General features: G+C 47.1%; 1 protein-coding gene across 2 annotated transcripts in view; it reads left to right on the forward strand.

The window, feature by feature from the left end:
• The window catches only part of LOC110526569 (collagen and calcium-binding EGF domain-containing protein 1), a 20678-nt gene extending 4801 nt beyond the window's left edge, over window positions 1-15877 (forward strand). For both annotated transcript variants that reach the window (XM_036980960.1, XM_021607647.2), the window contains 9 exons: window positions 12854-12906; window positions 13256-13387; window positions 13589-13726; window positions 13978-14111; window positions 14320-14440; window positions 14595-14734; window positions 14912-14947; window positions 15169-15204; window positions 15412-15877. In XM_036980960.1, coding sequence (XP_036836855.1) covers window positions 12854-12906; window positions 13256-13387; window positions 13589-13726; window positions 13978-14111; window positions 14320-14440; window positions 14595-14734; window positions 14912-14947; window positions 15169-15204; window positions 15412-15600 — 979 coding nt within the window. In that variant the 3' untranslated portion in view covers window positions 15601-15877. The remainder of the gene's footprint in view (window positions 1-12853; window positions 12907-13255; window positions 13388-13588; window positions 13727-13977; window positions 14112-14319; window positions 14441-14594; window positions 14735-14911; window positions 14948-15168; window positions 15205-15411) is intronic.
• The last annotated feature ends 452 nt before the right edge of the window (window positions 15878-16329 follow it).

Here is a 16329-nt window from a genome sequence, read left to right on the forward strand (position 1 = left end):
CGGATACTGGGTAGCCTAGTCTACATAATGACATTGTTATGGATAAGAGGAGGAATTTTTGTCGTTGTCAAACGACAGTCAATCAAAGATCATAATGTCACCAGAATAAGGTCCTCAATATTTATTGGAAAGGAGCATCAAGCTCATCACAGTGGACTTTCATCAACCTGTGAAGTTCATCAAAACTTATTTCCTCTGTAGCCTAATAAACTACATGGACCACACACCACATCATCATGTGACTCCAAGTTTACTTTGATATGATGGTTATTATATCAGTATTTGCACAAGTCGTTTCCACCACCATTTCTCGCATAATACATTTTACAGACACAAAAAGATCCCAACATGTCGAATGAACAAATGATCTGTCGGCATTCATAAAATTGTACCAAAACTTAATGTTTCCACTTCCTGAGATTTTTTCCTATACGGTATGACTTTACTCGCATAAAAACTGTGGATGATAATGTGGTTACTGTTAATGTTTCTCTAGTTTGCTTCCAGACATATCTGCCGAATTTGTCAAAACGGCTTTGGGCTGCATTGGCATCAGTGAAATGTTCTTGCTGGGGTCCAAAATATGATCATTTCTCTCTTGAATCACTTATGAACATGATTTTTTTCTAAATGTCCCATCCATCTTGTCATGTCTGGGCCTGAGTGGGGATACTCTGAAGTGAACTCAGTCATTCACTGGGCCTGCCTGCCACACACTCATCAAACCTCTCGAAGAAATCACAAGAATTGACATAATATTCAGTTAATTCCTGCCCGACCTCTAGATTTCCTCTGTAAACCCCAGTTAAACCAGGCTGTCTTAACTCAATATACAGGGTGGGCTCTGTACCCAATCATATGCCTCTGTGACCAGGGTTCCACCATCTCTGTCGGCGCCGACTTCCGACAGACGGAGCGGTCTTCTGGTCAGGCTCCGGAGACGGGCACATCGCGCACCGCTCCCGAGTTTGAAACTCACCAATGTCCAGTCTCTTGACAACAAGGTAGACAAAATCTGAGCAAGGGTTGCCTTCCAGAGAGACATCAGAGACTGTAAAGTTCTTTGTTTCACGGAAACATGGCTCACTCGAGACACGCTATCGGAGTCGGTACAGCCAGCTGGTTTCTTCACGCATCGCGCCGACAGAAACAAACATCTTTCTGGTAAGAAGAAGGGCGGGGGTGTATGCCTTATGATTAACGAGATGTGGTGTGATCATAACAACATACAGGAACTCAAGCCCTTCTGTTCACCTGACTTAGAATTCCTCACAATCAAATGCCGACTGCATTATCTACCTACAGAATTCTCTTTGATCATAATCACAGTTGTGTATATTCCCCCCCAAGCAGAGCTGAACTCTACTAAGCCCCCCTGTGATTCGCTGGCCAGGGCACTGAGAGGTCTCCCCTTACAAGCCATCAAACATGTGACACATCGACGGCCCTGAAAAAACTTAATTTGACTATGTAAACTGGAAACCACATATCTTGAGGCTGCATTTTTTGTAGCTGGGGATTTTAACAAGGCTAATCTGAAAACAAGGCTCCCTAAATTCTATCAGCATATCGATTGCACAACCAGGGCTGGCAAAACCCTATATCATTGTTATTCTAACTTCCGCAACGCATATAAGGCCCTTCCCCGCCCTCCTTTCGGAAAAGCTGACCACGACTCCATTTTGTTACTCCCAGCCTATAGACAGAAACTAAAACAGGAAGCTCCCACACTCACGTCTGTCCAACGCTGGTCCGACCAATCGGATTCCACGCTTCAAGATTGCTTCGATCACATTGAACTGGGATATGTTCCGCACTGCGTTGAACAACAACATTGATGAATATGTTGATTCGGTGAGTGGGTTTATTAGCAAGTGCATCGGCGATGTCGTACCCACAGCGTGTATTAAAACATTCCCAAACCAGAAACCGTGGGTTGATGCAAAACTGAAATCGCGCAAAACTGAAATCATGAACAACTGCTTTTAATCAGGGCAAGGTGACCAGAAAAATGACTGAATACAAACAGTGTAGCTATTCCCTCCGCAAGGCAATTAAACAAGCTAAGCGTCAGTATAGAGACAAAGTAGAGTCGCAATTCAACGGCTAAAACACAATAGATATGTGGCAGGGTCTACAGTCAATCACAGACTATAAAAGGAAAACCAGCCCCGTCGCGGACCAGGATGTCTTGCTCCCTGACAGACTAAACAACTTATTTGCTCGCTTTGAGGACAATACAGTGCCACTGACACGGCCCGCTACCAAAACCTGCGGGCTCTCCTTCACTGCAGCCGATGTGAGTAAAACATTTAAAAGCTCGCAAGGCTGCAGGCCCAGACGGCATCCCCAGCCGCGTCCTCAGAGCATGCGCAGACCAGCTGGCTGGTGTGTTTACGGACATATTTAATCCATCCTTATCCCAGTCTGCTGTTCCCACATGCTTCAAGAGGGCCACCATTGTTCCTGTTCCCAAGAAAGCTAAGGTAACTGAGCTAAACGACTACCGCCCTGTAGCACTCACTTCCGTCATCATGAAGTTCTTTGAGAGACTAGTCAAGGACCACACCACCTCCACCCTATCTGACACCCTAAACCCACTTCAATTTGCTTACCGCCCCAATAGGTCCACAGACGACGCAATCGCAATCACACTGCACACTGCCCTAACCCATCTGGACAAGAGGAATACCTATGTGAGAATGCTGTTCATCGACTACAGCTCAGCATTTAACACCATAGTACCCTCCAAACTCATCATCAAGCTCGAGACCCTGGGTCTCGACCCCGTCCTGTGCAACTGGGTCCTGGACCTCCTGGCGGGCCGCCCTCAGGTGGTGAGGGTAGGTAACAACATCTCCACCCCGCTGATCCTCAACACTGGGGCCCCACAAGGGTGTGTTCTCAGCCCTCTCCTGTACTCCCTGTTCACCCACGACTGCGTGGACATAAACGCCTCCAACTCAATCATCAAGTTTGCAGACAACATTACAGTGGTAGGCTTGATTACCAACAACAACGAGACAGCCTACAGGGAGGAGGTGAGGGCCCTCGGAGTGTGGTGTCAGGAAAATAACCACACACTCAACGTCAACAAAACAAAGGAGATGATCGTGGACTTCAGGAAACAGCAGAGGGAACACCCCCCTATCCACATCGACGGAACAGTAGTGGAGAGGGTAGTAAGTTTTAAGTTCCTCGGCGTACACATCACAAACTGAAATGGTCCACCCACACAGACATCGTGGTGAAGAAGGCACAGCAGTGCCTCTTCAACTTCAGGAGGCTGAAGAAATTTGGCTTGTCACCAAAAGCACTCACAGACTTTTACAGATGCACAATCGAGAGCATCCTGTCAGGCTGTATCACCGCCTGGTACGGCAACTGCTCCGCCCATAACCGGAAGGCTTTCCAGAGGGTAGTGAGGTCTGCACAACGCACCACCAGGGGAAAACTACCTGCCCTCCAGGACACCTACACCACCCGATGTCACAGGAAGGCCAAAAAGATCATCAAGGACAACAACCACCGAGCCACTGCCTGTTCACCCCGCTATCATTCAGAAGGCGAGGTCAGTACAGGTGCATCAAAGCTGGGACCGAGAGACTGAAAAACAGCTTCTATCTCAAGGCCATCAGACTGTTAAACAGCCATCACTAACATTGAGTTGCTGCTGCCAACATACTGACTCAACTCCAGCTACTTTAATTATGGAAAAATTGATGTAATAAATGTATCACTAGCCACTTGAAACAATGCCACTTCATATAATGTTTACATACCCTACATTACTCATCTCATATGTATATACTGTACTCTATATCATCTACTGCATCTTGCCATCTTGATGTAATAAATGTATCACTAGCCACTTTAAACAATGCCACTTTCATATGTTTACATACCCTACATTACTCATCTCATATACTGTATATATAAACTGTACTCGATACCATCTACTGCATCTTGCCTATGCCGTTCTGTACCATCACTCATTCATATATATTTTTATGTACATATTCTTCTTCATTCCTTTACACTTGTGTGTATAAGGTAGTTGTTGTGAAATTGTTAGGTTAGATTACTCGTTGGATATTACTGCATTGTCGGAACTAGAAGCACAAGCATTTTGCTATACTCACATTAACATCTGCTAACCATGTGTATGTGACAAATACAATTTGATTTGATTTGAAATGCCTAGTCTGAGCAACCCCTTTCCCCTGTGTGTCAACCGCTTGGCTTTCAAGTGGTCTGTGTTCATTAGTAAGACAGACTCCGCTCCATGCCTGGTCACAATCTGCCCGTCTACACGACACAGCTTTTCTCTTTTAACTGTGACTCTGCCTTCGTCTGGAAGGCTGAAGATTTGACAGGGAGAGAGAGAGAGTCCAGGCTCAGGCCTCCTCACACATTACTCCCTCCTCAGGGATAGGGGTTGATGATGATGCCAGGGAGAGGGTCTCGGATGTCATTGTCCCTCAGAGAGATGTGTAGAGTTTCAGCCATTAAACCCTGAGATAACACTGAGCAGGGAGATGGAGAGTCTGGCTGGGACCTCCAGACCAGAGTGAACAACACTCAGGCTACTCACACTGGCTGCATTCCCCTCGTCTCCTCTCCTTTCCTCTTTCTCTGAGTGCAATGTGTGTGTCCTCCCTGGTGTTAAAGAGCACATAGTGAGTGATAATGTGTGTGTCAGTTGAGTTTGCGTGTGTGCATGTGTCCTAGGCTCTGACAGCTGATAGTGCAGGAGATGCCTGGAGTGCATGCAGGCCCAGAGCGTATGTACTACGTACTGTAGCTACTACCTCCTGAGTGTTAAGCTCCCTCTCATCTCTCTCTCTTTATTTGTTTCCTTGTGGATTTACTGCATTAGACTTGGTTCTCACCTCTGTAGTGTTCTCTCTGTGGGCTCCATACTCAATCCCTCACCGCTCTGCTCCCCCCTACAGTCCCTACATGTCGACAGGCCATGGTGGGGCCGGCTGTAAACAAGTCTGTGACACGCATGGCAGGGGGAACAGGAGGAGAGAAGGAGGAGAGTGAGGGAGGGGAAAAGGTTTTCCAAGGCTTGCCTGGACAACCACATCAAGGTGTATAAAAAGGGCCAGGAAGGAGAAATCACAGGAGGGCGGGAAGCTCTATAGGTCAGAGCTCTGGCTTTTATGAACCTCAGTATTCTGCTGCAATTGGTGCCCCGTAGTCCAGTTGATGTGGTGGAACCGTACCACTCTCTCTCTCTCTCTCTCTCTCTCTCTCGCGCTCTCTCTAACAACATAGTTGTAGTACACGTGGCTGCCTGCTGTAAGGACTGGAAACCATCCTATCCCACGGCCCCTGAGCTCACCGTGGAAGAATAAAGAGGGAGGCAGCACAGGAGCGAGGGGGGAGAAAGGAGAGCGAGAAAGGAGAGAGGGGGCGGAGAGAATCAGAACATACTGAACCAAGCTCTCACAGTCCTGTCTCTCTTATGTGCTCTGGTTTTATCATTAAAGCAGGTCAGAGGAAGCAGACCTGCAATGTCCACACAATGTGTCCACACAGTGTGTGTGTGTGTGTGTGTGTGTGTGTGTGTGTGTGTGTGTGTGTGTGTGTGTGTGTGTGTGTGTGTGTGTGTGTGTGTGTGTGTGTGTGTGTGTGTGTGTGTGTGTGTGTGTGTGTGTGTGTGTGTGTGTGTGTGTGTGTGTGGCCGGGGTGCAGAGCTGAACTCTACTAAGCCCCCCTGTGATTCGCTGGCCAGGGCACTGAGAGGTCTCCCCTTACAAGCCATAAAACATGTGACTCTATAACACATACATCATACCTACCCTGGTAAGCCCTGTCTGTCAGTCAATCACAGTCACTAAGGTGATCAACAATCAACTGAGAGTTTAGGTGCAAAAACAAGTCATGTCAGGAAACACATAGAGACGAAGTGATTTAGGTCCGGAGCAACAGGCTCCGAAGCAGTAACGAGGACCAGATGCGCACGTGTGTGTGTGTGTGTGTGTGTGTGTGTGTGTGTGTGTGTGTGTGTGTGTGTGTGTGTGTGTGTGTGTGTGTGTGTGTGTGTGTGTATCCAGTCGGGTCTGAACCCCACACTGTGCTCCACTAAGGTTCTGACAGGGTTACCATCTTCAGCCAAGGCCTCATCAGACTCACTACACCACAGCAACCAGCACGTTAGCCACGAAATGAGTGAAATATCCCACCACTTCCACCCAATGGTACAAGCTTGGGTTATAAAAGGTTCACAGAGACATGTCTTCTCTTGCCAAGAGTACATCAGGACAGCTCATTCACCCTAAACACAGTGAAACTGGGATCTATCACACATTGTTTACATTGCATCTAGGAATTCCATGGGGTGTCCTATTCTAACTAGTATACTTTTTTATATTTGGCATTTCTTCCTCAGTGTGTTTTGAATGGCAATCAAGCTGTGGGGAAATGAAACTGTTTAATTTGTAGTTGACATAAGTGTCTCTCTTAGCAACACTTTTCTGAGCACTGCCGTAATACTGTTTCATTACAGGGGAAATATTATCCATTTCTCTGTTTCTCACAAAACGCTTTTTTACAAGGCCTGAGGTTCATTTCCTGTCTTTAATGGTGAAGTCTAATCATTTGTGTAGATCGGTATTATTGTTGGACCACAGTAAATATCAAGTAATCATTGTACATATTTTTCTAGTTAACATTCACCTGAACAGCGCTCTGTACAAACACAATGCCTGTTATTCATTACTGTTCCACTAGGTGATTAAAGTCTGTAATGGCATCGTCAGCATGTTGTTTGAAGTACAGCACAGAGAAGCAGCTGTGTACTGTATAGACAGTACATATTTTTACATCACAGAATTGTAAAAGGGGGAGGGGTGAAGAAATGAAAAGGGAGAGATGAAATAAAGGAAGTTTGCAGTGGTAAAGATGAGGAGTCACAGTCGGACACAACAAACATAATCTCTCCATGCAGTGGGGCCATTTCAACCCTCCCACCTCCAGGCCGTCTCCCTCTGAGACCTGGAAGGTTCTGGAAGACTTTCATGTCTTATCAGTCCATTACCTTCAGCCCTGGTTAAGGACTTTGGTGTGATCTCAGTGTAGAATCCTTAAAATAGACCAGTCTGTAGCCTGGTTTCCTTCCCTGGCAGAAGAGCACTCACAGACACGTCATTAAGACAGATCCATCATTGTGTTACTTTTTATTATTTCTCTTTATTTTAGTCTACTTGGTAAATATTTTCTTCTTCTTGAACTGCACTGTTGGTTAAGGGCTTGTAAGTAAGCATTTCACGGTAAAGTCTGTTATATCTTGTTGTATCTTGTTGTATTCACTTGTTCGCATGTGACAAATAAAGTTTGATTTGATTTGATCATTAGTTTGGCTTTAGACTCCCTTCTCAGTTACTGGCTGCTCTCCCTACATTACCTGTAATCTGGACTTCATCTCTCTCTTAGGCCCTTTATTGTCCTCATAGGGTCCATTCTTTCTCTTGCTGTCACTCTCCCTCTATCTCCCTTTACCCCTGTTTCTTCCTTTCCCTCCCTTTCCCTCTCGCTCTCTCTTCCTCCACACCCCCTCCCTCCCTCCCTCCCTCCCTCCCTCCCTCTCTCCCTCCCTCCCTCCCTCCCTCCCTCCCTCCCTCCCTCCCTCCCTCTCTCTGTCGTCAGGTAAGGCTCCAAGCCAGGTCACATGTCTGTCTGTCTGTCTGTCTTTGTTTTTGAGGTTGTGAGAGGCTCAGAAGGGCCAGAGATGGCACATTCCTGGGGTGACACACGACCCTCGCATGACCCCAGGGTCACAGAGGCCAGCGGCCCTTCATATTACCTGGGGGGAACCGAGAGTAGGCGCTGGCACTGGGAATAGACCTGGGAGCTTTAAGGTCTGTAATGAGAGGCGTCATAAAAGAGAAGGAGAGAGGGAGAGTGACAGAGAGGGATAGGGGGCGAGAGAGGGGAGGATTTGTGTCACTCTCGGGCCCAACATTAACTGGCTATGGCTTTATGAGGGGTGTTTTACCCTTTTCACACTACCGTGCAGACACAAACCATACTGTGCTGGGCTGGCTCTGATATATTATTTTCACATTGTCTTTCCCAGCACGGTTCCAGCCATTATGGTTGATGTGTCACCAGGTCAGCTGTGGGAATAGGGATAGGCTGTTTTAGAACAGGCATTGGTGATGGAGTGAGGACCTGTGAAGACAGAAGCGGTAGGCGGTGGGTTAGAGGTGACGGAGGAGTGTTGGTGCTGTTTGGGAACTGTAACGTGGCTGTGCTTGTGGAAGTGGTGCAGACCTCCTGTGCTCTCAGTGAAAGCATCCACTGTCTGACTAACAGCCTTCCCCACTCTAATGTGTCCCCAGAGAGACCGCAGGCTGGAAGTGTGCTGACAGGATAAATAAACAGAGAGAGGACGTGCTCATATCTCAGCACACTAACACCTTCATGTGTATACTCACACGGCACAAGAACAAGACGCTTATACACTAACACCCCTACATACCCACACACACCTTTACATAACAGCCTAACACCCTGCTATATGAGGAAACACAGAGAAAACAACAGACCCTCTTAAAACTAACACCCTAATCGATTATACACACTGACGCCTTTACTTAAACACAAAGACGGAGACAGACAATCATCCATACACAGAGAGGCAGACTTATAAACAGGATAACATATATTCAAAAACTGCAGCGCACACAGCACACACACACCCACACAAAGACATCCATATGACATATGTAAGAGCAGAAACACACACAGACACTGTCTCTCCTGTCCTGAAGTGTCGAGGGGTCCGTGACCACGAGGTCCACATCCTGTGTTTCTGACTCACAGAGCACCACATGAAGGACCATTAAGCATAACTGACATAAAAGCTACATCTCTCTTTCTTTCTCTCCTTCTCTCTCTCTCTCTCTCCATCCTCCTCCTCTCCTCAACTTGTCAACATCTCCCTGTCTCATTTCCTCCACGCTGCGTATCCTCCTCCATCGCCATAACAACCCCCTTAAGTCATCTCCCCTCTCTCTCTGATGAGTCTGGGAATTGACAGAGTAAATATGATACATAACGTTGCGCCACAAGACACCTAATGATACTGTTGTCCCTGTTCGCTATCTTCCCCATATCTAGAAACAGAAACACTATCTGAGGTCCAGGGAGCAATCCTGTACTGAGTGAGTGGAACTGTTAATACATAGTGACTTCCGTCTGGTTCATGGAAAGCATCATTCCAGATTGGTCTCTGCTCTGCTTTCTCTGTGTAACCTCAGTGCTGTCTGTCCAGGCTGCAGACAGTGGGGGAGGGGGGGGGGGGGGGGTCTATAATGAATATCCAGTCTTTGTAGTGGATTCTTGGGGGAGTCTATAATGAATATCCAGTCTTTGTAGTGGATTCTTGGGGGAGTCTATAATGAATATCCAGTCTTTGTAGCGGATTCTTGGGGGAGTCTATAATGAATATCTGGTCTTTGTAGCGGATTCTTGGGGGGGTCTATAATGAATATCCAGTCTTTGTAGTGGATTCTTGGGGGAGTCTATAATGAATATCCAGTCTTTGTAGCGGATTCTTGGGGGGGTCTATAATGAATATCCAGTCTTTGTTGTGGATTCTTGGGGGAGTCTATAATGAATATCCAGTCTTTGTAGTGGATTCTTGGGGGAGTCTATAATGAATATCCAGTCTTTGTAGCGGATTCTTGGGGGAGTCTATAATGAATATCTGGTCTTTGTAGCGGATTCTTGGGGGGGTCTATAATGAATATCCAGTCTTTGTAGTGGATTCTTGGGGGAGTCTATAATGAATATCCAGTCTTTGTAGTGGATTCTTGGGGGGGTCTATAATGAATATCCAGTCTTTGTTGTGGATTCTTGGGGGAGTCTATAATGAATATCCAGTCTTTGTAGTGGATTCTTGGGGGAGTCTATAATGAATATCCAGTCTTTGTAGTGGATTCTTGGGGGAGTCTATAATGAATATCCAGTCTTTGTAGTGGATTCTTGGGGGAGTCTATAATGAATATCCAGTCTTTGTAGCGCATTCCTGCCGCGAACGCACAAATAAATCACGCCAGCCTGGATGGAAAACAATAACACTGAGCTCTCCTCCCTGGAGGGAGACCCTTGCTAAAGTACATAATCTGGAGTGTAAAGTGATCCTGCTCTGGCCTGTACTCTGGATCCTGTCTTGCTATTCCTCCAGTGTCTCTGTGTTGTTTTTGGCAGCAGCAGTGTAGTGTAGAGCCTGTGTGGGCCCTCGGTACATCCCTCTCTCTGCAGGTAGTCACTGGGTCACCACCAGCACCAAGGAGAACCAGGGGGAGCGCAGGGACAGGGATGTCCAGGGATGGTGCTCCCAAGACGGACTCTTGGGTGACTTGCATGGTCAGACAGACCTGGTGGGTCTGTAGGCACTATGTTAGAGTGTGGAGCATCAAGAGAAGCAGTGTCTAAGAGCAGGAATACCCTCAGGGTGACACAGGGACTCCACTCATCTTCTGAAGGAACTTAGTCAGACAACATGCTTGCAAAGGGCATGTTGATGCAGAATTTGGAAACACAGAAGAATCGAATGGGCAAGAAAATACCATAGAATCCGACCATCAGTGTTGATAACCTGGTTGTAGAGAAAGATACTCTCTTAGAAAAAAGGGTTCCAAAAGGGTTCTTCGGCAGTCCCCATAGGATAACCCTTTTTGGTTCCAAGTAGAGCACCTTTTGGTTCCAGGTAGCACCCTCTGTAGGAAGGATGGAACCAAAAAGTGCTCTACCTGGAACCAAAAAGGGTTCTTCGAAGGGTTTTCCTATGGGGACAGCAGAAAACTCTTTAAGGTTCTAGAGAGCACCTTTTTTTTGTAAGAGCGTACTCTCCTAACCTTGTTAGTCACCTGACCTCGATATTTGTCTGTATTGCGAAGAGTGCCGAGAACTGAAGGAAGAGCCTGGTCTGGGAGCTCTCCTCCTCAAGGTTGTGTTTAACAGTCCTGTCAGTGTCACACATCACTCTCACTAATAACCCCTGCCCTTGTTTCCTGACATTAACAAGATGCACCCAATTACTGACTGCTCTGGTCCCCAGACACACACACACACACACACACACACACACACACACACACACACACACACACACACACACACACACACACACACACACACACACATGCACACGGGGGAGTATGAGAAGCGGTTATCTCACTGTGGAGGACAGGGAGGGAGGGAGGGAGCTTTAGTGGTTTGGTCTTTTCCCTTTAAGATCAGAGAACAGTGTTAATCAACAGAGACCCCTACATTCCCAAACATCAACAGACAGGTCATCACACTGTGTAACTATTAACCTGAGCAGTTTATACAGACTACTGAAGAGCATGTATCATCAATCAGAGACACCTCTAGCATTTAATTTGACATTTGAGTCATTTAGCAGACGCTCTTATCCAGAGCCACTTACAGTTAGTGCATTCATCTTAAGATGGCTAGGTGGGACAACCACATATCTCAGTCATAGTAAGTACATTTTTCCTCAATAAAGTAGCTATCAGCAAAGTCGGAGCTCGAAAGGGAGGGGGGGGGTCAAGTTAGCTCACAAAATGCTTTCTTTTTTTTGCAGATCCCAGATCAGATCAGGGGCAGTGTGGGGTCAGGTCTCTGTGTGACTGACAGGTTATCTGTTGATGTTTGGAGTAGGGCAGTGGAGCAGTGGACTATGAGAGCAGAGGTTGTGTGTTGATGTTGTGAGTTGACACTCAGAGAGACCAGAGGCTGCCAGCCATAGCCTCCCCTTGCTGGCTGTACAACTTCAGCCCAGACAGACAGGGCCCACATATGCTGTCCATTAGCCCAGCCTGGCCCTCTCCTCTGCTGGCACACTGACTGGAGGGGCTGGAGGTGGCAGGCCTGGAGAGAGTTGTCCTTCAGGCCCCTGGCCAGAGCCCCCTAGCAGCCCCCCAGTACTGTCCCATCCCATCCCCAGCTCTCTCCATCACAACACAACACAGCTATGAGCCACAGATTAAAGCTCCAGTCCGTCATGTGGCTTTAATCAGGCCCTGGCCAGGCCCATAGTTTTGTAAGTTATTTATCATTCAGAAGAGGGAGTGGGGGAGGGTCTTAGAGGAGTGATTTAGGGTTATGTTGCATGGAGGTTGGAGAAGAATAAAAGCAAGTTGTGGTCTTGAGGGACCTTCAGTGAGGTACCATGCTAACTTCCCTCCATTAAGAGCGTGCAGTTTTCGGGGCAGGAGCTAAATCCTGTCTGTGTGTGTGTGTGTTTGTGTGTGTGTTTGTGCGTGTGTGCGTGTCCCCTCCTCGTCTAGGGTCTGTGTTATTTGGGTTCTGTGATTCTATGAGTATTCCAATATCCCTTTCCATTGTTTCCTATTCCGCAGGTCCATCCCTAATGCCTGTACCATGTGGTGTTTTGGCCTGCTGTGTGTGAGGATGATGCTCTTTGTTCAGCTGTCTCTTGACCATCTAGGCTAGTGCTGCTAGGAAGTGGGGATGGAGGTAAGGGATCTGGTGCTAATGAGGAGCTTTGGTCCTAAAGACAATTGACACGCTGGGTGTTACCAGAGAGGAAGAGGCGAAGCGAAGAGGATTTACTCCTGTCAAAATCTGTCCACGATTAGCAGACTGATAAGCAGAGAGAAAAGCAGACTGCCTGCCTTCCCGCCTTTGGGACAGCAACTCCCATTGTTAGGATGTAGACAAGACCATCTCGTCATTGTATAAAGTATCTCTGGTGTTTCACATTTAGTGGCTGTGTAGATCCGTTCAGTATGTGAAGGGAAGGATACAGCAGCTGGGAAATGAATTATTGGCTCATGCTACTGTCTGTCTGTGTGTTTATCCACAGGAGGAAATGCTGTGAGGGCTTCAGGTTCGTGATGGGCCAGTGCATACCTGAAAGTAGGTTAAAAAAATACAGCAGTTCTACTCACCTCAAGTCAGATACTTTGCTCAGTGCCTGTAATTACGCCTGGACACCTGTACACAGACAGAATGCACATTGCAACACCAAATTAACCCATTACTGAACTGCAAATTGTTTCAAAAGTGAAAGAGCACGTCATTCCATAAATTGGCAATACTGCACAATGATACACCATGACCAATAGAGGGCAACATTACACAGGAATACCCTTGAGGAATATTATTGGACATCCAGGGTTATTATGGAGCTGTTAGCTTTTCATGTAAGATCCTATCTGTACATGTCCCTATTGATGAACCAATCCCTCCCCTCTCTCTGCTCCAGATGTGGATGTGTGTTCTGGCTCCCCCTGTGAACAGCAGTGCACCGACAACTTTGGACGGGTTGTCTGCACCTGTTACCCCGGATACCGCTTTGATCGAGAGAGGCGTCGCAACCACCAGACCTACTGTTTAGGTAAGTCCACAACTTGTTTATCTGCCAATCAGCTTTTTATCAGCCTGTTTATCAGCCAATCAGTCTTCTTTTGTATGAATCTTAATTTAACATCCTGCATCAGAGCAACCGCTCTCTCTCCCTCTCTCTGATTAGAGAAGCCTAAATGCAGCCTTAATCAGGTGTAAAGTAACAGCTGGTGTTGTGTCTCCCACACCCCAGACATCGATGAGTGTGTGGAGTCCGACGGCAGTGTCTGTGATCATGACTGCGAGAACACCGTGGGCAGCTTCCTGTGTCGCTGTCACAGGGGTTACATCCTGGCACCGGACAAGCACTCCTGTATACCCAGTCACAACCGTGGGTGTTGAGTATACTACTATACTTTACTCCTACTGTCTACATGAGGCTGGCTACTACAGCTACACTACCTCTGGGCTTAGCTCACTAGTACCTTCCTGTGTGTCTTCAGCCTGAGGGTACAGCACTGTACATGTGTTTGAGAGGGTGAACATAGACTACTAGACTTTGTTTTTGTGTTACTTATTCTGTAGTGTTACTTACTCTGTGACCAGCCTGTCTCTTTGAGAGTCTCTTTGTCTTTCTGTTAGTGAGCTCGTCAGGGAAGTCTGACACCCTGATGAGTGCTGGCTCCTGCTCCCTCACCTGTCAAGACTTTATCAACATGAGGAACAGCCTGCTGCAGCTCAAACTGAGGCTGGGCAGCACTCAGTCACCTAACCAGGTACATCTACATCACAACACTAACTACTGCACATCCTACTTACACTGCTGTTCCATACAAACACAGAGATACACTAACCAGAGATACACTAACTGTAAACTAGCCTCGCCAGACTTGATGTCTCACAATGGAAGTCTGGCCAAATGAAGACTACAGTGAGACAGGTTGTTGTACTATACTACCTGTGTGTGTACCTGTGTGTGTGTAGGTGTTGTCTCCTGGCCTGGCTAACAGCAGTGATAAGCCGTCTGCTGGGAGGTTGGGGAAAGGTCCTGACACCCCCGCCCTCCCTGGTCCTCCTGGCTCTCCAGGATCCCGTGGGGTCCCAGGTAAGAGTTGTCTTCTCTTTCTTTGAATCTTTCTAACTCAATCTTTCTCTCTCTCTCTGTATCTCTCTGTTTACTGCCGATGTCAGCTGTTTGTTGGCTGATATTCAAGTTATCTCCTTGGTTCCTCTTACATCCCTTTATTCTTGGATCCCAGGCCAATCAGGAGTGCAGGGGGAGAAGGGAGAGCCTGGAGAGAGAGGCCTGACCGGCCCCCAGGGGCCACGGGGAGACATGGGCCCTATGGGCCCCGAGCCTAACCTGGAGCACATCAAGAGGGGTCGCAGAGGAGCTGTGGTAATCTTATTATTGCTTCCCCGATAACATGCTGTTGGGCCTATTAGTCCAAGCAGACCTCAACACATCCATAGCTGCAGAGATACTACATCATTACAATAAATGTTGCATGGAAGGAGCTGTAGCTCCCACTAAAAACATTTAAAACCATATTTCTGTCTCTCCTTTTTCCAACAGGGACCTCCTGGCGCACCAGGCAGAGATGGACTGAAGGTCAGTATAACAGTCTATCCGTGTGTCTGTGGGTGTTTAGTACATGCTTGTGTGTGTCCTGTATGTGTTTAAACTATCCTGTAAACTTTTCAAAGCTGTTAACTGCAACACTTTTCTCCCCACTCTGAGAGCTCTGAGCTGCCGATGTGGACTCTTATAGAAGTCTGTGTGAACGTTGGAAGTATGTAACAGGACGTTTCTGGATGTTTTTTTCTCTTTAGGGTGACAGGGGAACTCCTGGTCCCAGAGGTCTACCAGTGAGTCTACTTTCTATATTTGCCAGCTAGGCTTTGAAGTATTTTAAATGCATTATCATCATTGTCATCTTGTTGATCTATTCTATGTATTATCAGATTCCAAGCATACAATAAATCCACCCTAAAGCATGCAACATGCTTTACAGGTTGAAATCTAATTTACTGATGTGTGGACAGAGATATTAAAGCCTCCGTATCTTTCCCCAGGGACCTCCCGGCTCCTTTGACTTCCTCCTGGTCATGATGGCCGACATTCACATTGACATCATCGAGCTGCAGGAGCAAGTGTTTGGGAAGAGGCGGGGCCTCTCCTTAGACAACCCACCCCACTCCAGCGGAGAGACAGGGTTCGGAGAGTGGGGTTCCGGACAAGGAGAGCTCATGCTCAATACCTGAACTCCATAGCCCTTCCCACGGTAACTGTCAATCAAAACGATAAGCCAAAGGGAACTAATTAATCAACTGGTTCTTGTAAAGCAGAGATATTGAACTGACTGAACTGACTCCTTTCCTCCAGTGAAACATTGTCTCTAAAACCCAAATAGGACTGTATGAGGTGAGGAGACCTCTGATCAGCTCTCTCCTGTCAGAGACATGGACTATAAACAAATGGAGAGAGAGAGAGAGAGAGAGAGAGAGAGAGAGAGAGAGAGAGAGAGAGAGAGAGAGAGAATGGAAAAAATGGAACCACTGACCCTCCAAACCAAACCACTGCAAGCTTTGCCTTGCCGCCTTGATGTTTCCTTCGTGCCTGGTCTGGTCCGGTCTGAGGAGAGGGGGTATGCCTTTGCATGCGAGGCACAGGGTGATGATGGTTGTAGCACTGTGAGACTGTGTCTTTGTGCACTCTGATCTGAACAGCTTCAAACACAGCAGGGGCTTTATCGTCTGCATCTCTTCCTGTTCCTGTCAAATCTGTACAGTCCGAGGAGAGGAGACGCCGGTCGGTCGCTGCCTGACACTGTTTACCTGCCCTGCAGGGCCTAGAACCAGACTCAGGCCCCAGACTGCACCTGTCCATGCAACAACCCAACTCAACAGCTTTTATACTCCTGCCACTACACTACAGACTCTCTGACGCATCTTTAGAGATACAGTACATATACTACATTAGCAAAAGTATGT

This window comes from Oncorhynchus mykiss, chromosome 6 (assembly GCF_013265735.2).
Source record: "Oncorhynchus mykiss isolate Arlee chromosome 6, USDA_OmykA_1.1, whole genome shotgun sequence".
Classification (NCBI taxonomy): domain Eukaryota; kingdom Metazoa; phylum Chordata; class Actinopteri; order Salmoniformes; family Salmonidae; genus Oncorhynchus; species Oncorhynchus mykiss.